The sequence below is a fragment of the Cyprinus carpio genome, chromosome A12 (genome assembly GCF_018340385.1).
Source record: "Cyprinus carpio isolate SPL01 chromosome A12, ASM1834038v1, whole genome shotgun sequence".
NCBI lineage: Eukaryota > Metazoa > Chordata > Actinopteri > Cypriniformes > Cyprinidae > Cyprinus > Cyprinus carpio.
Window position 1 is genome coordinate 23,004,300 of NC_056583.1, and position 22,880 is coordinate 23,027,179.

General features: G+C 37.1%; 1 protein-coding gene across 1 annotated transcript in view; it reads right to left on the bottom strand.

The window, feature by feature from the left end:
- The window catches only part of LOC109102649 (cadherin-10-like), a 47,209-nt gene that overhangs the window by 222 nt on the left and 24,107 nt on the right, over nt 1–22,880 (bottom strand). Inside the window, exons 4-12 of the mRNA XM_042768066.1 lie at nt 19,592–19,711; nt 18,192–18,359; nt 16,526–16,713; nt 15,640–15,893; nt 9,522–9,658; nt 8,955–9,073; nt 8,657–8,765; nt 7,669–7,920; nt 1–981 (exon numbers count right to left, since the gene is read on the bottom strand). The exon at nt 1–981 is cut by the window's left edge and continues 222 nt beyond it. Of these exons, the coding sequence (XP_042624000.1) occupies nt 491–981; nt 7,669–7,920; nt 8,657–8,765; nt 8,955–9,073; nt 9,522–9,658; nt 15,640–15,893; nt 16,526–16,713; nt 18,192–18,359; nt 19,592–19,711 (1,838 nt within the window). The 3' untranslated portion in view covers nt 1–490. The remainder of the gene's footprint in view (nt 982–7,668; nt 7,921–8,656; nt 8,766–8,954; nt 9,074–9,521; nt 9,659–15,639; nt 15,894–16,525; nt 16,714–18,191; nt 18,360–19,591; nt 19,712–22,880) is intronic.

Here is a 22,880-nt window from a genome sequence, read left to right on the forward strand (position 1 = left end):
GTTTACATAATGATCATACTTGTAAAACATATTATACACATACTGCACCTATTTTAGACTTGGTCTGCAATAAAAGCTAAGCATTTTTTTAATTATTATTTTAGTCAAGTTTTTTTTAGCCATAAACATCGATAGTGTAGAAAGCTACTATCACTCACCTTGGTTATAAAACACATTGTCCACACCATTGATTACAACAAATCCCTAATCTTAAAAGGCATCTTTACTGATTCTTTTTGGGGGGGGGGGAAAGAAAGAGAGAGAAAGAGCGAGAAAGAGAGCGAGACCAGAAGAAGAGGACAAAGTTAAAGTAGACAAAAAGAAAAGAGAATGTCTGTGTGAAGAGTTCCCAGTAGTTGAGCGCGATGTTCAAGTCTTCATAGATTCGTCTATATGCGTTACACAGCAGAGAACAGAGGGAGACTTCAGTACATATGTGTTAATTTAGTGCTCTGAGATATATTTAAGTGTGCTGTGTTGCATATCCACTTTAAGTCTCTCTCTGGGACTCCTGCCCTATATACATATCCGCCAGTTTTTTGAACTGTGGACCCCAGTGACTCAGATATTCAAACTCTTGGTCCCCCTCGGTGGCGGCTGATTCCAGAGAGCTGAGGGACTCCGCCAAAGAGCCGTTGCCTTCGTAAGCATAGGTAGCCAAGGAATCATAAGGGGGCGCTGTTGGATCCGAGTCGTTTTCCTGCAGCCGTCCGTTGATAAAGTCCCTCACATCCGTGTTGTCTTTGAGGGGAGATGAGCGGCGGAAGGGGAACAGCATTTCGGGCATTATGTCCCGGCGGAGTTTGTTGGTGTCGATGACCTCAGGGTTCCGCAGGGTTCCGATGTCGAAGGCCTGCGTGTCCTCCTCTCCGCCGCCCTCATCGTTGTAGCTGACCACGTTGTCCCTGACGTCTTCTTTTGAGATGATCAGGGGCTCCTTTTTCTTTTGACGCCGCAGGGCCGCAAACAATACCACAATCACTATGGAGACAGAGACAGACAGGCGAATGAAATGATATCATCAGCATGGTGCAAATCAAGCTGAACAAAGCTCTGTGATAGTCATGCTTTCTGAATGTCACAGAGATACCTGACACTACAGAGCCGAAGCAGTGCTTCCTACAGGCTTTTGCAAGATAATATTAATAATGTCTTAAAACATTACAATTTGTTAAAAGTGGTGTTATTTCATTCAGAATTTACAATACCATTTGTTATATGGGGGAGCGGGATACATTTTCAATTATATATATATATATATATATATATATATATATATATATATATATATAAATTACAGATAATTCCACTACTAGCTAGTTTTTCAGGGACATTCTCATTCTAAGCATTCGTTTGGAAAAAGTCTCGACTGCACTGAAAATAAAATTGGATTTGAAACAACTTCCCCTCAGAAAGTGCTATTTCTTCTCAGAAAGTAATTACAGTGTCTTCTAAAAAAAAAAAAAAAAAAAAAAAAAAAAAAAAAAAAGTGTTCTTTTTTTTTTCAGTGCAGGATGAGTGATCAATGTTTTGTTGGTCTAAAATATAATTCTTGTAAATTATTACTTTGTAATTGTGTCTTTTAGGAGTGTGGTAGCATAGAAATGGCTTCAAAGCTGCCAAACATGGACTAAAAGCCATAAACTGCAATCGACTTGTCAGAAAGATGTCAGAAACTGATCAGATTTATTCAGACCAGACTTTGTGTTTTGTTTTGTTTTTTCTTAACTTGATTTGTTAAAAGCACACATTAGTCAATCATTTGCAATTCAGACTAAACTGCTCTCACTGTTTGTATTGGTAAGTTTGAGTTTGTTCAGTCAGATTATTTATTTACATGAATGTTTCATTGATTTGTATGTGGTTTAGGTCCTATTTTTACAGCAAAATATTGATTCAAATGCCTTAATATGTTTTTGTCTGAGATACAACTTGATCTGTTTAATGCTAATAATAAATTATGTAAATTATTTAACAGTATATATTTCTATATATGTAATTCTATATTTGCATAATATATATATATATATATATACTATTTAAGTCTTTCTAATATATATTTTATAGTAGATATAAATTCAAAAGTTGCTTTTATTTAGTTGCTTGTACACTGTTAAAAAGTATTACAAATAGAAATATTATTGAAATATGTTTTACAAGAATATACTATTTAAGTCTTTCTACTACAAATTTCAAAATTTAAAGGGATAGTTCACCCAAATAATATATATATTAATATATATTTATTTATTTGCACTCAACCAAAAACCAAACATATTTGAATCTTCTTCTTCAAACATAAACAGAAAAATTATAATAATAATAATAACCAAACAGTTAGCAGCAGCCACAGCAGCCATTGACTTACATAGTATATATATATTATTATATATATATATATATATATATATATATAATATATATATATATATATATATATAATATATATATATATTTTTTTTTTTCTATGAAAGTCAATGGCTACCGTCAACTGTTTTGTTACCAACATTCTTCAAAATATCTTCCTTTATGTTTATCAGATGAAAGAAATGTGAGTAAATAATGACGAAAGTTTAATTTTGGGTAAACTACCCCTTTTATTTGATGTGTTACTTGCCATTTCATTGTAATAATTTGTGAAATTTACTAGCAATTTCTGATTGAAAAATGTTTCTACACTTTTTTTTTTTTCTTTTGTCCTCAGAGTAGTGTAGCTTGATGAAATAGCTTTTAGCTTAGCTAACTAGTAGTTTCCCCATCATTCAATTGGGACTGTATGTTCACAACTCACAAAACGTGCTGTAACGTTGTAAAAAGATACAGAGTACATTTGCTATGGCAACAAGCAAGATCCACACCAAAGAGTAAGACCTTATGATTAAGTTTAGTTAATTCAATCAGGGAGAGACCAGACAATCGATGGCTAGGACAATAAAATTGTCACAGTCACTGAACTCACTGAAGGACCGAGTCAGCTAAAAAAAAAAAAAAAACAGAGAAGATACTTTGTGGCAGCTCAGAGAAACAGAAAGCGTGCATAATCTCAGTCACTGTGGTGAGAAGAAAGCACTGGCGGAGAATCACAGGCTGTTCTTGGATGGCTAAAGCAGAGCACTCAGATAAGAACCCAGTGAGCAGCGCGCAGCACTACAGAGAGCTTGGCTGAATGTGTTTCAAAAGGTGTCATGCGCTTAAGGTACTCATGAATACAGAAGAGAGTCACACACTGTAATGCAGATAAAGACTTATACTGCCTGGAGCAATCACCTTGCAGCTTTAAAATTGTGTAAGAGATAAAGAAGGGGTTTGCGTTCTTCTCTTATGCATTACAAATTTGCATGGTCCCAAAAGGCACAGATGTAAAGCACAACAGTAAGGCTTGACATCTTTTTTTCTTCTTCTTTTTCATGTCCTTGTATTTTAACAGTACTTTTTTTTTTTTTTTTTTTTTTTTTTTATAAGAACATGGCAATAATAATAATAATAATAATAATAATAATAATAATGTTTAATTATTATTATTTTAAAGAAAACTTATGCAAAGTACTGTTAAAATGCAAGGGCATAAAAAATAATGTCTCAAGCCTTACTATGGAGCTTTATGTCTATTATGGTATCCTATTTTTAATCTATTATTAATTGATTGTTTTGGTCATGGTCATAATGATTATAATTATTTATTTATTTGTTGTTGAATTGAAAGGTTAAACTTAATACTGACCTGTTTATCAAATTATCATCTTTTATGTTACACATTTTATGGTTGTTGATTTTAATCGCTTGACAGTCCTAGTTATAATTCATGGAAATATTACTTAATAATTATGAATCATGTTTCGCACACTGAGTGGAATCATTCAGTCTGAACTTAAAATCTATTGTCATCCCTTCAGTTTAAATTATATGTCTATATATAACTGATTGAAGGCAGCATTCATAGAATTATAAATTCCAGAACAACACATTTCATCAACTGGGAATTTTTTTTTTTTTTTTTTCTGTCATTTTTCAATTTTCATCACCTAAACTGTCAAAACAGTTAATCTGCTTAGAATATTTGATTTGGTATTTTTGTTTAATTACACCTTTTCAAAGGAAACAAAATTTATATATATGATATCATACCCCCTTCCATGTAAAGCGCTTTGAGTACCCAGAAAATTGCTAAATATATGTAGTATTATTTATTTTGTAAAAATCAGATTCCACTGTTTAAGATGCAGTCTTTTGCGCTGAAATGCATCATGCTAAAGTGTTAGCACTGTTTGGTGATTTCACCACATAATGTTCATATGTTGAGCTCGAAGAGATGAGAAGAGGGAATTATGGTCCTAAAAAAGGAACAGGTGCTGTAGTTTGCAGCTTGTTTTTCCTGTTCAGTGGCTGCTCTCCCTCCTCCCAGCAGGTAATCGGAGAGCTCGCCCCTGCCTCCCACTCAGGTGTTAATTATGAAGAAGGAGCGGTGGGGGGCAACATGCTGTGTTCTGCCCAGCCTGGGGGCCTGTGGTGTGCGCAGGGCTTATTTTGTGATCTGGAAGGGAAATGCTGGTGGAAGAGTGTGGGCTGGATGCGGATATTTCTCGCTCTGGCCGCGTAAAGCAGCTACTTCCTCTATAAGTGTACATTCTGGGGTTTTCATTAGCCAGCTCATCAGAAAAGGGTGCAACAGAAAGAATGTAAAATGAGGTGGAAATGGAGAGCAGGAGCCTGTGGGGTGTGTGTGGGGGGGGGGGGGGTAGGCAAAAGCAGAAAGATGCAATATTTTGTTCTGGAAAAGCTCTAACCTCTGTAACCTGTCCATTCAGCACCAGCGGAGGGGTTTAGGGGAAGATACTGAAAATGGAGAAGGATAAAGGGGAAAATATCCATATTAAGTTTGCCTAGAGAGGATCAGTGGTGGACTAGACGGTGCCTGCACAGGGGAACAACAGAATATGAGATGGCAGAAGTGGTTGAACAAAAGGCGCACAATTGTCTGTGTTGTGTAATGGGTAGAAACATATACATATAGACATATAATTTTGGGATGGAATTTAAAGGGGCCATGTACTTACAGAAATTAAAATTTTCTTAATGTTCGCTTGTAATGATTGTGTGTGTGTGTGTGTGTGTGTGTGTGTGTGTGTGTGGAATACTGTAAAATATATAAAATACTATACTTAAAAAGTACAAATTAAAATGTTTTATATTGTGGAATATTACTATAATCTACAATAATTGTTTGTTTTATTTTAATATTTTAAAATGTAATGTATTCAGCAGCTATTACTTCAACCTCAGTGTCACATACTCCTTCAGAAATCATTTTAATATTCTGATTTGGTTCTCAATTATTATTGTTCATTATTCATATAATAATTATGGTTCTTATGTTTTTATCAAAAACTTTTGTCAGCATTCTTTGATTAATAAAAAGGTAAAAAAAAAAAAAACAGGATTTATTTTAATGTAAATCTTTTGTATCATATTATGTCTTTGCTGTCACTTTGATCAATCACTTATTAATTTCAACAGTGTTTTGTTTACTTTATGACTTATGATTGTACTTTATGTACTTACTATTTTTAGTACTGTAACTTGTGTTGTATAAAAATAGTAGTAAAGTTAACTACTTTTCCAAAAGTTCAACTATGAGTTATAAGAAGCTTTTATAATTATTATTATATGAATGCATTTTAAAATCGCTTCCTCAACACCAGCTTTGATACAGTCCATCGCAAAAAGAAAAACACGACTCGTGGGTCTCAGGATGCTGTTGGTGAATTTAAATGAGTTTAAGATTTGAGGCACCATGACTTAAAAGTAATAAACTATGAAGCATTTTTGATGTCTTCATAAAGTTTGACAGTTTTTAAACATCTGTAGCTGCTTTGCTTTGTACTTTAAAGACACAATCTATAAAGAAAGTCATTGGCTGTAAAGTTAGACTGGACACTGCATATGTAATGCATTCGAGAGGTCAGCGGCAAACAGGTTCAAAGTTGAATTTGTTAGAACTTTGAGGGCCATGTCAAAACATTTGTCATTATAAGTTTACTTGCAGCATTGCTATTTTATTTCAGAATAGACCGTGTGTCTTTAATATGTATAAACAAAAGCCGGTTTCGGCCAGCATAAATAGTATATAGCTAAATCAGCCTGAAGTTCCTGAAAATATTTCGCTTAACCGAATCGTACAGAGGCAGATAATAGAAAATGCTGAATGATGACGGATTGCCTCAGGTTAGATTGGAGACTTGAGAGATGCACTCACCAGCAGTTTCAACAATTACTTATTGATGGATGTTTTAACTTAAGCGCAACATATTCTTCCTTTTCTCTGCAGAAACAACACAGACACATGCTGTTCAGAACCAGCTGCGCTTTCATACTGCATTACCTTCCACAAGTGGCATTTTAGGACGTCAGGAAGGAGCATGCGACCTACTTAAGCCCCGGAAGAACACAAATGCCTTTTTGTCAATTGCATACATTTAATAATGAAAGCTATTTTTCCACACCGCTGCACTTTCTGAGGAAAGCAAACAACGAGAGAGAGAGAGAGAGAGAGCACCTACAGTAATGTCTTAATGGGGTGCCCTACTTTTTGATTGTCTGGAGGAAATATTTGGAAAAAATTCAAAGCAAAAATGAATAAATAACAAAATAAACATCACAAGAAGGATGCTGCACGGCCCACACTGTGCTGCATCATCAGAATATCAGGACCAGAGGTCAGGATACAGTAAGCTCTGCTCGCCAGACGCATTACTGAGATGTTACAAGTGCTTATTTTTGGTCCATGCCCTCAGATCTTTGGTGGTGTTTTGAGATTGTGAGGCTGCATAAGTCTAGAAAAGGATTTTGTTATCAAATATGTCACAAAAATGTATGGTTTCCAAATTTCCCTAGAAGTGGACAGAATGTCTGTAAGATTTTTAGAAGAGCAACATCTTAATGTAACTACAGTGATCTACTGACTTGTACATCAAATTCAATTAAAATTCATAAGCTTTTAATATACCTTTTCAAATCTATGTGTAAGATTTGTAAACAAAGACTGTGAAAACCGGCCAGTTCTGACAGAGGTTTGCAGATCCATGAGAACGTGTAGAACATAGTGTGTGGCCACTTCTGAAGTCCACAGCCAATCACAACTCTGTGCCAAAGTACAGTCTCCTCCTCATCAGAAGATGATCAATGTATCTTCTGAGTAAACACACCCTGTTCTTTGTCTGCAACACAGACATATATGCCTCAATCGAAGAAACAGCCTGCTTCTGACCAAGAGAGGTAAGACACAACAACAGAAACAGCTAGAAAAACTCTACAACCTTTCTCCTTTCTCTGAGTCTTGTTGATTTCACTGCAGAGCCACAGTGTTTGTACTGTTTGGTGGGTTCAGTCAGTGATGTAGTTAGATCAGTGCATATGTTGCTTATAGATGATGAAATGCTTTTGAGAAAGTGCACTACATATTGTTCCATGCATTAGAGTAAACAAAATGATGCATGTAATGAGAGCTGCTATGTTCAGGGTGGCCTAAACCAGATCCGGATTAACCATATGGACAATTGGCCATCTACCCAGGGGCCACGTGTTCAGAGAGGCACCATGCAGGGTCTCATAAAGGTTTTTAAAATAGCTAAACGCCCCGATGCTGTATATTTACAGGAGTTCACCACTTACTCAGTAGTATCAAAATGCAGAGTAAGATGGCCACCAGGGCTCCAGTGCTGAGTCCGGCTGAGAGCAGCAGGGCTTCGGTGCTGCACGTCTGTACATTCCCACGGCTGTCGCAGGCGCAGACACGGACCGTCAGCGTGCTGGTGCTGCTCTGGATGGGGTAATCGTTGTCTGAGATGACAACAGGCAGCAGGTATGAGTTCATCTCTCTTCTGTTGAAGCCACCCCGGCGGGTCAGGATCCGAGCTGTGTTGTCTACAAGACAATGATGTCAAGATTAATATAGATACTGAGACTACTGTGCAATATAATGTGTTGTTTTCAAAGCTTAAGTATTGAGTTGGGTTTTTAGCTAGCCAATTGGTTCTTTAGCTAGTTGCATCTTTGGCATTGTGAATAATATAGTTTGACTTTATTAAAACATTATATATATATATATATATATGTGTGTGTGTATATATATATATATATATATATATATATATATATATATATATGTGTGTGTGTATATATATACTCTACACAAATGTGACTTCATATGCCTAATTGTGGCTTTGTAATTTGCATATGTGAGTTCATATCTAATTATGTTTTTTTTTTTTTTTTTATGTGCACATAATTTATACCTAATTTACAAAAGTCTGGGGTCAGTATGATTTTTTTTTTTAAATGGTTTTGAAAATACAGTGAAAACAAAGTTGATAATAATAATAATTTTAAATATTATCGTCCTTGTTATGTGTCCTTGCTGAATAAAAATATCCATTTATTTAATTAAAAATTAAATTAAAGACTGAATGGTAGTGTATATCCACAATGTGCCTTTTTATATCTTTCAGAGTATTTTTTGTTTAAACTTCAGTTTATATTTGGAATTGCAACTTTTTATCTCAGCATCTATATTTTACATTGTGTTTCTTATTTTAAATTTATCTCGCCCTTTCCTGTTTACTTCTTAATTTGTTGCAGAAATGGGTTTACATTAAATTACCTTCATTGTCGAAGATGGTGAAGTTTGGATTGATGGAGCTTAGACTGAAGACAAACTTGTGCCCGACAAGAGGTTCATCCGTGTCCACAGCACTTATGGTCTGGATGAGCTGGAAACGTAACAAGCTAAGATTATTCACCTTTATTCTAATTCAAAACAGAAATATCTAATCTTACAAATGCATCAGTCATAAGTGCAGCTCTAAAGCTTTACAGAACAGCAGAAGTAACAAAGCAAGCAGAAGCGTTTAGTAAAATATTTGTGTGAAACAATGAATAAACATGAAACTGCGGCATACCTGACCAGCTTTGACATTCTCACAGACAAAGGTCTCGTAGTACATGGCGAATTCAGGCGCATTGTCATTCACGTCACGCACTTTGATAAACACCGGCACTCTGGTTTGCAGGGCAGTACCTAGACGCCAATGATGAATGCGTTTCAGCAATTGTGGAAGATATTCAATTTGCATTCAAGAGTCTGAATTTCTCTTTCAGCCTTTTACTCCGGGCATATATTCTTCTACCGAGAATGCAGAAAGCATGAATTAAACCACAACTCAAGGTGACAGTTTGATTTTTGTCATCAGTCATTTATTGTTTTGCTGTCATTTTAACCATTTCTGAAAATGTCTTGAGGCTCTAAAAGTTTTAGTCCACATGTGATAACGTAATTATTTTAACAGGTTTGAAAAAAATAAAAAAAATAAAAATAAAATGAATTTCAGACCATAACTAGTTCACAATTTGAAATTGAAATATTTAATTAAAAGGCAAGAGCTTTACGAGTTGTTATAAGTAAACCTTGCGGCATTATCCCATTTCATATCAGCAGTGATCCGCAAAGGCTCACAATTCAAACTTACTGAGTTCGGTTGCCAGAACAGAGATGTTGTGCCATTTGGAAGTTTCTCTGTCCAGAGCCTGCAGTGTGCTGATGGTCCCATTGTTGGAATCGATGTTAAACAGTCTCTCCAGGTCTGTGTGGCGATCAATGGTGTATCTGAAACAAGAATGACGGTAATGAATGCGAGACAATGGAGCTCTGATTATGCCCAGGCACAGGGACGGAACGTCCTCAGTGTTTTAAAGTGCTGTAAACACGGCCCCGGGAAGTGAAAAAGGGTTCATCACACACCCATAATCAAGGGCCCAGAACAGTGCCTGTGCAGGCTACCAAATAAATCAGCCCAGACTGGTTTAATTTCCTTTACACCATGGGATGTATTTGATTTGACATCTCTATTAGAGAACAAATTTGCCATCGTCAAACGCATTGATGTTAGTTACAAACTGAGCACAACAAACTATACATTGTACCTCTGTGTTTTAAGACCACGGCTACAAACTACCCTGCTGAAAAGACCAAATATTGAATTCTCATGCCGGTCCGGACTGGTTTACAGAATCTATAAAACAGTATTCACCCTTTTGGAAGTTTTTATGTTCTGCTGTTTTACAGCATTGAATAACAGAGATTTCATTTGCCTTTTTGACAGGGTTTAACAGAAAAATATTTTGTGTCATTGTGGAAAAATGTCTGCTAATTGGTCAGTTATTAAGCACAAAATCATTATTTGATGTAGAACTTTGCATTTGGTTTCTTTCAATACATTGTAGTTGACAAGAAGTTGAACTGGAATTTGAATTGGAATAAAAGGAAGGGAAGTTTCCTGAAATGCAATTAAAGCAAACCTAATATTTACACAAAAATAAATAAATTATTAATTAAAATAAAACTATGACTACTGGAGTACATTTTTACTTAAAAAAAATTGTTATTTGTGGTTTCTTTGTAATTATTTGTCAAATTTACTTGCAATTTCTGAGTGAACTGTGTTTTAAAGTAAATCTTAAAGACACTATTTTTTTTTAGTGTAATGACATTATAGAAACTTCTTTTTTACATAAAATTATATATATATATTATGTTTTAATTATTTTTATACCTTTTTAATTTTAAATTCAATTTGTGAATTTAAAATGCTTTTTCTGGGCAAATCTGAATGATGCACAACCCTATAATTTGTATTTGCATTCTCCAAGTATTTAAAAAAAAAAACCTTCCGCTTTCAATTCTTCATTTCAAAACTGCTTAACTTCTGACGGGTTTCATGGACATTATAAATCCATCCATAAATGCTCGGTTGGAGATCTGGACTCGGGCCACTCCAGGAAACTAGCATAGTTGAGTTTTAGCCATTCTAGTATAACTTTGACTTCATGCTTCTGGTCATTGTCCTGCTGGAAAACAAATCTCCTCCTGCAGGTGTCTTGCAGACCCCATCAGGTTTTCCTCCAGGGCTTCAGTGTATTTTGCTGCATTCATTTTACCCTCACAAGCCTTCAAGGGCCTGCCGCAGAGAATCATATATGCCCCTCAGCATGATGCTGCCACCACCATGATTCACAGTGGGGATGATGTTTTTCTGCCGAAGATCAGTGTTTAGCTTACACCAGACGTGATGTTTATTTTAATGGCCAGCATGATCAATTTTAGTCTCATCAGATCATAGAACCTTCTTCCAGCTGGCTTCAAAGTCTCCCACACTCCTTATGTAGCCGAGATGTCATATAACAGTCTTTTAGCAGCTGCTTTCTCTTTTCAACTCTGACTGGTGAAGGACACGGGTGACAGTTGTCAGTTTTGTTTCCAATTTCAGGTACTAACGCGTGTAACCTTTTTTCAGAGTTTCCTTCTTGCACAGTTTCTCAGTGTTTGAGGACATCCTCCTCTAGGTTAATTTACAGCTGTGCCACCCTCTTTCCATTTGTTAATTATTGATTTTTACTGTACTCCATGGAACATTCAATGATGTGAAAATCTTCTTGTAATCATCCCATGCCTTATGTGTTCTTATATTTTTATGATGTAAGTTCTGCCACAATGACTCACCAGAAGTTAAACTTTCAAGATGGAAGTGTATTTAGACCACAATAAATTGAAACCCCTTGACTACACACAGTTGAGTTATATATTTCACTATACACAGTCATGTGAAAAAGTGTTGGTCCCCTTTCTGATTTCTTATTTGTTTGCATGTTTGTCACACTTTAATGTTTCAGATCATCAAACAAATGTAAATATTAGTCAAAGATAACACAAGTAAACACAACGTGCAGTTTTTCCATGTGGCCTCAGAATCTTCAAGGTGCGTTTTGGCAAAGCTCAGTGACTGTATGTGGCCTTTCTCGAGGAGTGTTTTTTTTTTTTGCAACCCCCTTTCCTGTGATATTGTACAATGACCAATCGTGGACATAAATTCCTGCAGCTGCGTCAGAGTTGCTGTAGGCCTCTTGGTCACCTCTCTGACCAGTTTCCTCCTGGCTCTTTCATCCAGTTTGGAGCGACGACCTGGTCAAGGGAGGGTCTATGTTTACCAAATGCATTACTCTTAGACTTCACTGTGCTTTTAGGCAGTGATAGAGTCTTTGATTTGTTTTTTTTTTGTTGTTGTTGTTTTTTTCATCTCCTATCTTGTGCCTGTCTTCAACTTTATCCCAGAAATCTTTTCAGAGTGTCTTACCACCCATAGTTGATTTTTTGGTTCAGTTGCACTACCAAGGACTGAAATGCTCCAGGAAAGCTCTTTTCATGCTGAGCTTATCAAAATGACCACAGCAGTTTTTTTTTGGGATATCGCTTCGATAGACCAATCTACTTAGAGTGTAAACTAAACGAGCCAATGCACATTGGCATGCAATTATTGGATCCAGCTGCCACTGATCACAGCGTGAGTATAAGAAGGCAGCAGGTGCAATGAATACCAGCTTTTCGCTTCGGAGCTGAGCGACAGTATAGTTCTGCTCAAATGTGTCTGCTGTGAACTACGAGTTTAGCACACTCTTGGAAGCTTTCTGTGTTGGCGAGACGGCGCTTCAACGGGGGTCATTCCAGTGTCAAGTGGATTGTGCACTTCAGGCTGCACTACCCACTGTTGTGTTGCAAGCGGCCATCTCCCCTGTGCACCTCAGCACTTAAAGAGCATTTCCTAAAGAGCAATTTCCTCTAAAAGAGCTCCATGGGTCCGTCTTTATAAAGACGACGGATCGTTCTTATAAGGATGCCGTTTCACCCGTGCATTTCTGGGTGCAGTCGTTACCTGGCACCAGGTGATGGTCACGATCACTGCCTCACGTGTCTGGACATCAAGCACTCTGAGGTGGCTTTCATGGATGAGTCATGTTCCCACTGCGGGAAGATGACCATCTCGGCGCTGCGAAGCAGGCTCCACTATCTTCAGGGGGGCAGAGTCCCGTTGCCTCTGCCACGATCTGGGGCTCGTTCTGGTAAACAGACGAGAACCACTTCCGGCAGTAGTATGGGTGGTTTGAGGGTCATAGTGGTGGCAAACCCCGCAGGGAACCAACCCTCTGGGGACCATCACTCCTCTTGCTCCTCCGATCCAGTGGACGACCCACGGAACACGCTGGGCCCTCTTCAAAGAGCATACCAGCGGTATCCAGTGGACCTCCCCCCGACCAGTTGATCTCAGCATCAGAGGGAGAGATGTCAGATGAAGATCCGGCTGTGCTCGGCACCCGCTTGGCTCGGGAACTCTCGGCACGGATGCACTGGCACACAGCTGGCCGCGGGGTCTATGCATATATGCATTTCCCTCATTGAGTCTTCTCGCACAGACACTGTACAAAGTCCAGAAGTCTTGCTAGTGGCACCGTATTGGCCCACTCGGACCTGGTTCCCCAAACTAGTGCTCCTCGTGACAGCCCCTCCTTGGCTGATTCCTCTGAGGAAGGATCTACTGTCTCAGAGACGGGGCACCATTTGGCATCTGTAGAGCTGCGAGCTGGGCGACACCTAACATGTTCGCTAGATTCTGTAGCCTTCGTGTAGAGCCGGTATTCCTCCTGTGTTCTCACCTCGAACAGGTAGTGGCACCGAGAGGCCCCGGTTAGTTTTGGCTTGCTAAAACTGCTCCAGAGTGTCCGTACTGTAGACCCTGTTGAGTTCCTCCATCACCCTAGGCAGCTGGTCGCGGCAGAACGTCCGGCGCTAGGCCTTCATGATGAATCAGTGAGAACCATGGTAGGCTGGGTTCCATATTGAGACCTAAGCGGTACTCGTATGTGTATAGTCCACGGTATAGCCTTATAGCCCATGTTTCCCTGGGAGACTTCTGCCTTCCCAAGAGGGTTTTAATCACCTCAAATTTCTCCATATACACCTAAACGGATGCTATAAGTGTCCCGTCGCCACAGTTGCTGTACCGCTGCTGAGCGGCTGGGTCGCCGGCCCGGCTCCTAAGCGAAAACCCGGTAAACCTGCTGCCGCCTTATGCTCACGCTGTGATCAGGGGCAGCTGGATGCAATAGTTGCATGCCAATGTGCATTGGCTTGTTTAGTTTACACTTAAAGTAGATTGGTCTATCGAAGAGATATCCCAATTCGTCTCCTTCAGAGACGTAACAGAGATTTTTTTTTTTTTTTTCAGCAGCAGAATTGTGGTACCTTGGTGCCAGTAAGTGCTAATTTTTAAGTAATCAGTTATGCGTTATACATTGAATAGCCAGCTCTGATGAACACCTTCCTAGCCAAAGCAGCTAGCAACTATCAACTATCAATTATCCTTAACCGTATATTGCATGTTGTGAATTTTGAAGTGGGTCATTTGAAAGAGCCTGAATGCTAATCTATCTGTTGATCCCCTGTCTTTTGTTTTCATGAAATAAGAAAAGGAAATCTTTCCTATTAAACTCATTTATCAATGTCAGCTTACATATTCTGCTGACATTTAAATATGCAACTAAGTGTGACGTGCATAAGTAAGCCAGAAGGACAAGCTTTTCAGACCATCGCTCACAGTGCGCAAGCGGACAGGAGACGAGAGACAAGACACACTCTTTCACACCAACTTTGTGACTTATTAAAGTCTGAATTCAGAAAGGAAAGGAAGGGAGAGTTAAAACATCGCCTGTATTCATCTTGTCAAACTTCCGGAGGGAAATCACCAACTGAGGGCCCATGAATAATTTGCTTTTCCTCGTCTTCACACCCATACACACGCACACGCTTGGGAACATGTTGATGGATTGGATTTAACCGAGCACAAAACATCTGATCAACAACCAAAATGTGGAAGGCGAAGACGTGTTCTGCTTGATTTTCATTCACTGTAATGAACTTTATGTTCTGATGCTTTGGGAGGCACTTTTCAAGGTGTCATTTTGCTGTTTTTCCCCGCTGTACCTTTTATTTGTGTCTAAGGTGAACGCAACCACTTGTTTGTTCGCTGCATATTCAAAAGCATTTAATTACTGAGTCCCTCTGTTCAAATCTCTACTGGACCATTAAATTGCCTGTAACAATGGTTAAGATTATCTGTTGACAGAAGCCTCCTTATTAGCTAAATAAGCCTTTGGATGATAATGAAACTAATATAATAAGTGCAACAGAAAGCAAGTGCATCACAAAACTATGACCATTAAAACAGTAAAGGGGTCATGTCAAGCAGATTCAAGTTTCCCTTAAACTTCTGAGATAAGAGGAATCATTGTACTAATAAAAGCAACTTTCAACACTCAAAATGTCCTCACTAATTATTTATTATTATTAATAATATTTTTTAAATCATTTAATAATTAAATTTTGTGTATTTATTCTAAACAAGTCTAATTAATATTATAATAAATATTATAAATTATATTTAAAATAAAAATGTAAAATATTCTATAATAATTCTGAATATAAAATCTAAAATTAATAATTGCCAATGACTTCACCATTCGGCCACTGGCTGTTTTATTTAGAAGGCGGGACTTATTCTGCCATATTGCGTGTTGCATTTTCTCTCATTGATAGTAATCTGAGTGCACCAGCTTGGTATTTCTATAGTCTTTGCTATTGGATGATTAGAAAATTGAGGTAATGAACAAGACATTTCTGGCATAATAGCATTAATATCATTTAATTCAAGAGCTAATGAGTAAGTGGGTAAGGGCTTCTGTTTTTTAATAGATACTTACTTGACCAGGTGATTGATTGTGTCAGGGTCTCGAGCTGAGACCGTGCCAACCGAGCTGCCAGCAGGGGTGTCTTCATCCACCTCAAAAATGTACAGAGTCCGACTGAAGACCGGAGGTTCGTCCACATCGGTGACTGTGATCCGGACAATCGCCGTGTCGCTGAAAGGCCCCAGTTGCTCAAAGCGTCGATCTATATGCGTGTTGGTCACCTGCACCCGTAGTGAGTACAACCTTTTACTCTCGTAATCTAGTTGCTAAACGGGAGAAAGGTTACAAGGGCAAAGATAAGATGGTTAGTCCAGTCTTCATGACCTGTCTGAATAAAGGTAGGCTTACTTTTCTGATATGTTTCAGCTCAGGTCTATTCGGTTGCAGATTAACGACATGCTCTAGCAGCATCACCCTAAACTTTTCTAAATCTATTGTGTTTTAATGCAGCCTTTTAATTATGAAACGATTAAAGACTCAAGGTACGATCTTTTACCTTTCGCCCATTCAGGCCTTCTTTCATAGCTATCTTTCTTTCTAGTTTAAGCAATAAGATTTGCATAATTGCCTGAGCCTTGTCAAAGCCTGACCTGACAGAGAGAGGAAATAAGCTATAGGCAGATTTCAGCAGGAAAATAGATCCCTGTGCCACACAAAAGGGAAAAAGGGACTTTTTGGGCTGTGAATAGAATTAAGCACCTTTGTAAAGTTGATAGGACACGAAGGCTTCGATTTAGGGGATTACTTTCTAAGCACTTTGCTTCGTATGGGTGCGTGCATGCATATGAAAGAACGAGAGAATGAGAATGAGGGAAAGACCATCGGATGGTGTGGATTTTATTTCAAACCGCTGACTTACAGTGTGATGTTTAAAACATTAAATATAGGGCCTGTTTACCTTCTTCACTGTTATCACCCCTTCCTGGCTGGTGCTGTCCGTGATGATATTGAACATGTCTTGCCCATCACCGTCCAGGATGGAGTACCACATCTCGGCATTCTCTCCCACATCCGCGTCATATGCTTTGATCCGACCCACCGATGATCCGATTCCAGCTGACTCTGGAGTGGAGAGATGGTAGGTACCTGGAGAAGGTGCGCAAAATAAATCAATTGAGTAAACAGTCAGGTGTTTGTACGAACTCTTTGTTCTCGAGCGAGCTGCTTTGGCGTGCATTTGTCTATTTGTTTATCCTTCTCTCAGGGGAAAAGCGGAGCTGCCTCTCAGTGGTTATTATTTAATAGAATTTCAGCTCCGATGAGCCACTGGAGGTTCTTTTTAAACCCAGTTTGTGGAAACTGTTTCTGATGTGGCTCTTGTATTGGATTTGAGACTGTGGCAAAGAGAGAGGGATTATCACCCCAAATGAAGCTCCCTCTGTGCTCTCTTTCTCTCTCTCCATCTCTCTCTGTCTTCTAGTTTCTATCCTTCTTTCTCTATCCACCCTTCTCTCTCACTCTCATAAAGCCTCTTTCTGTGGAGATTTTGTTCTGGGTTCAAATTGTAACTGATCCTGGTCAGCAGGAGAAACGGGCCCTGAGCATTTCCATGATAATTCAGCTGAACCATGACATATGTCTGTTACATTTCTTTTGAAATATCACTCAGAGAGAAGAAATTTGCCATGTGAACAGATAACTTCTTATGCTGATTATGTTGAAGTCTGTTTGCAACTCCTAGCATAATTCTGCTCACAAATACTCTGATAATCTAGTCTGCATCAATTTTTAACAGTTGACTGGCAGTAAAACCCTTGTTCATTTGATATGCACTTTCAGGCTTGTTCAATGCATTTAGTTCTAGACATTTCAATAGCATTTTTCTTCCATCAAGGTCTACAGAAAGGTGATTTGCACCCAAATGAGTCATAATTTAGTTTTACGTGACCTAAAATGGGCTGCTTTTGCTACAATATCCTTTCAGACCTCCATTTGCAAACCATCTCTTGTGCATTGAGCAGAAAGCTTTGAATTTTGTATGTTAGATTATGGCTACTTAGTACATCAAACTCTTTTAGTTAAAGATGTAGCGCAAGGGAAATTATTCCTGTAGCTCAAATGGTAGATCATGGTCTTAACAACGCCAAGGTCAAGGTTTTGGTTCCCTGAGAACACACACACTGATTTAATATAGCTTGAATATAGCTTTTAGTAAAATTTGATTTGTTGCTTGTGTCATTCAAAAATTTGAATTTGATGTTCTCGTAATTATTTATTTAAATTTAAATTGAGGTAGCAATCATGATTTGGAATTACATTTCATATGCAATCGAGGAAGTCTAATTAAATTGAATTAATATTAATAACAACAACAACAACAATAATAATAATAATAATAATAATAATAATAATAATAATAATAATAATAATAATTTTTAGTAAAAAAAAAAGTTTGTTTAGACAAACTATGAATGATGGCTTGACTACAAAAATAAAGAAAAATAAAGAAAAAATTTCCCAGAATGCATCACCTGTGTTGAATCTGTGTTTCTTTCTAATTTAAAATACTGATGTCTCCTTCAGGTCAACATATGCATGTGAGTTGAGAGTTTGTGCTGTCTTACTGTGCGGGAATCGAGGAGGACTGTTGTTGACATCCTGGAGAGTGATGTTGACCGTAGTGGTCCCGGAAAGACCTCCCATCTGTCCAGCCATGTCCTTAGCCTGAATCACCACCTGATAGTGCTCCCGGTTCTCTCGAATCATGTTCGGAAGTGCCGTCCTTATGACACCTGACAGGGTGGACGGACGCAGGTTTCGTTAGGTGCTATCTAATGAGCTTCTTTGACTTCATTATTTATATCTTAATGTCACGCTAAAAAAGGAAGGTTGGATGAGAAAAAAAAAAGAAAAAAAAAACATAACCAAGAAAATGAATTCCCAGCCTTGGGGTATTTTAAAGAGCAAGTTTTAATTGGGTAGGATGTCAATCTTCAAATGATGTTGTGATAAGGTTATTAGTACATGAGAGCAGAATTTATGTGTTTTTAAAGGAACACACCTAAACTGTACTAAATGCACTAAAATAGATAGAAAATTAAAATACGTTATTACATTAGAGTAGAAATCAATGATACCAATATAAAAAAGGCAAACATTTTCATAGGAATACACAGTATAGAATAAGAATAATCTAAATAATTTGTTGAAAAAATGTCCCTGTCATTTTTCATTTCAAATTCAAAAGAAGAAAAAATGTAATTATATAATATACATACATAGACTCATTACTGATAGTAATAATAATAAATTCTTATTAATATAGTCTGCAAACTAAATTGAAAACCATTGAAAAAAAATAATTTCTTGTCTTAATTTAGTTTAACTTAATGTACTAAAATAACTGAAACTAAAACTGAAATAAAAATGAACAAAATCTATATAAACAATATAATATAATATAATATATAAATGAATTAATGACAAAAACACATAATACAATTACAACTTAAAATTAAAAAGGAAAATATAAAATTAAAAACTGATTCAAAATAATACAGAATTTATACCACATAAAAACAACTACAAAACAACATAAAATCATCAAAAAAAAATATTTTTTTTAAAAAAAAATAAATGATATATCTTAATTTAAAATATATTATAAATTAAATTATTTTATTTATTTATTTATTTATTTATTTTTTTAATGCAGCAAAATACTGCATAAAGTAATAGGAATCATCACTGAAAATAATGATAATAGTACAAGTAAATACAACACAGAAACATTTTAAATCTCAGTGGTCCTAAATGATGTCTTCATTTTCTTTATGCAAAATATAATTTCCTATCTTTTTGGTTTTAGGATAAAATATGATCAGGGCATTTTCTCAGCAGGCTTTATGCAATTCACCCACACATGCATGAAACTATGTTAGCAAATCCTGTTTCACCTTACTATCAAATCCCACCTTTTAATCATTTCAAATCATGCTTGTTTTCTCATATTTTCCCAACTTACCTGTTTCAGGTTCAACTGAGAAATATGGCTGGCCCTGCAGTATGCTGTAAACCAGCTTGGCGCTGTTTCCATATGCTTCATCATCTGCATCAGTGGCTGTAACTCTTATTACAAATGCACCTGAGAGAAAGAGAGCAGAAGAGAATTATAGAGAGATGTATTTCAGAGCCATAACATGACTGTAAAACATGATCCCCACATCCAGTATTAAAACATCAACCATGATCAAAGGAGTGCATTCTAAAGGTGCACCATGAACGACAAATTCGCAATTAAAAAAAACCCTCGCTATTAGCCTATATGATGAGACCCCTCCCTCCCAGCGTGAGCAGTGATCAAGGCAAATGCATGATCACTCGTGCTTTCATCTTCTTTATCTCAGTTTGTTTCTTATCTAAATCCTAGTCTCATAATTACTCCAGCTGCACGGTGAGATGGGCATATCTTTAATTGTAGTTTTTCTTTCGGCCGCTCTCTCTGGGTCATCCCATTCAATTTCCGCTCTGATGGAATCTGCTGTATGTTGCTGGGAAACGTCAGACTAATAATCTGCTCAAAGAAACATTATAATTAGACCAATTAATCTAGAACTAACATGATTTTGGGGGGGTTCGCTTTCAGCTTGACACAGCTTTGGACAGCTGTAGGAGAAAAAAAAAATAGCCTCTGATATGAAAAAGCTGGTGTAAAGTTGAACTCATTTGGTTGCTTATATTTGGCTCTACTGTAGTGTGCTACTATAGGCTAAGCAATTTATTAAATATTCACACTATTTCAAATGTTTTTGCTGGTGATTCACAGATCTCATAAGCAATTTTACAAACCTTCCTTCTCTCTACTCACCAGTATGACACACAAAACATTTTTTTTTATTTTTTTTTTATGTATTTGTCAAAACAAATAGCTTCTCTTATTTTAACTTCAGAACCAAAGAATGTCATTAGTTTTGGTAAATTTGATTAATTTCTGTGAATTAATTCAAACTGCAATTTTTCATAATCATATGTATGGGGATCAATATATATATATATATATATATATATATATATGTATATATATATATATATATATATATATATATATATATATATTACAGTTATCCTTACTTTTTTAACTTAAAACTCTAGAAATATTATATTCATTATCAAAAATTATATTCATACTTAAAAATTATTGTATTCATTCAGTGAAACAAAGGGTGTAAAATATAGATTTTTCTCTCTGTTTTTTAGCTGTACTGCTGAAAGTCTTGTAGTGTTTTTAAGTGTGTAGTACATCGTTACCCACAATAAAAGTCTGATCTTGGCCTGGTCTCAGATAATAGCTGAGACAACAACTTTTCTCCTGCCACATGAAGGGCAAAATCACTCCTCGTTCATAGTTGCCAACTACTGTGCTTTCCATTACACTCACGGCTTCCTGTGAGTAGTTTCATCAGAGGTTTCTCTGTTCTCATTTGTGTAATACTGACTGTTCATTCTTCTCAATAGACTTTAGAGGTGACTTCGCGGCTTCTCAGTCTCACCTCTGAAGGTGGACTGAATGCACATGTTGTTTCTGCCATGGATCAGCGGCGTCCTTGGCATCAACAAGACCTCAATACTAATGAATGTGGAAACATCTGTCACCCTCCGATCCCATTCCAATAACACGGAGAGAAACAGAGTCTCGGCCTTCATGTATGGCCAGATCTGATTAACGGCAGGCACGTTCGCAACACATGGCCGGTTTGTTCAGCTTAAACGCGAGTGCCACCATGACCTCACGGTTTGGCAAGCAGAGCCGCTTGTGAATTTGTACACGGTCGAGAGAAAGGAAGAGCTCAAGCGAAGTGTCAAATGAGCACGGTGTCCCATTTATGTTGCGGAGTACCGGGGATGATGTAACTTTGAACCCCACAGAGAAATACAGATAGGAACGAGAGAACAAACCTGACGGAAAGAGAAAAGGGAAAGCAAGGCTGAGCTTGGGTTTCAAGTGCAAAAGCCTGAGGGAAAAAGACTGTGGTCCATTTACAAGGCTGCTTTCACCAGATTGTGTTGAATAAATAACTCTGCCCAGAGTTGAACTGTTGTAACATGATGTGCTTTTACACTTGTGAAGGAAATAAATATCGGTAGTGACAGTGAATCTGCCATGTATCATGTTAAAAATCTGAATTAAATAACATTGCATGTTCTCGGCTTGTAAAACACAGGTGCATTGAGACTCTCGACGGCAGAGACATAAAGGAGATCAGGCACTGTAATGTAAGAATCCAACTGAGAGTCCCTGAAGCTTGAGTGGAGTGGTCTCGCTTTTGTCTGAAAGGATGACTGATAGTGTTTCACGCCTCAGGGATCCATCTTTCAACAAACACGGTTGCATTAAGATCTATTCTCCAATGAGACATCCAGAACTTAACAGAATTTTGAATACCTTAACGCACATTTCATTTTGATGTCGCATTGAAAATGTCACGACAAGGATGTGACGATAGTGCTAATTGGCAAATGACACCTCAAGAATAAATACAGTCCCAAACCCTTCACTAGTGACTATGAACTGCAGCAGACAGGGAAAAATGTTAGTCCATTTCATGCTTCAAAAAATATTGGGAGCTAGTGAAGCATCTACTATAATATAATGAAATATTTCTGATTTCTGACAGCATGTTGCTTGGTAATTTTTTCCCCTATTGCAACATAAATTAAAGAAAAGCATCAACAACATAAGATCACAGAAATATGACCTCTCCAGGAAAGTAGGGGGCAACAGTGTTGGTTCATACATTAATTAATTTTCTTGCCTGCATCATGAAAAATAATGTGCTGCAAAATAAGGGTCTTCTTATTACTATTATAATTTTATACAAATTGTATTAAAATAATACAATTATTATTACATAATTTAATAATAATAATAAAATTTGACTGTCTGCTTTGTGATTTTTTCGTTTTTCGTTTTGTTTTTAGTTTGGGATAGATTATTATTATTATTATTACTCAAAACAAATGAATAATTTCTAAGGTTTATGTGATGGGCCATTTCTAAATAAATGGTGGCATGATAAAGATTGTACTCTAGGGGGTGATGCACCCCACCCTCCTAATTATTAATAAGGTGTCAAAATGGCAAAAATATTTAATTTCTGTTTGGTAACCTCTGACACATTGTGTCAAGCATTCTCAAACAGTGCTTTATAAATTAACAAACACAAATACACCAGGACCACTTCAAGCATAATTTCCTAGTGATTAATCTTTGATTCATTTGCTTGGTCACAATGATTAAGATCCAAAATGATTAT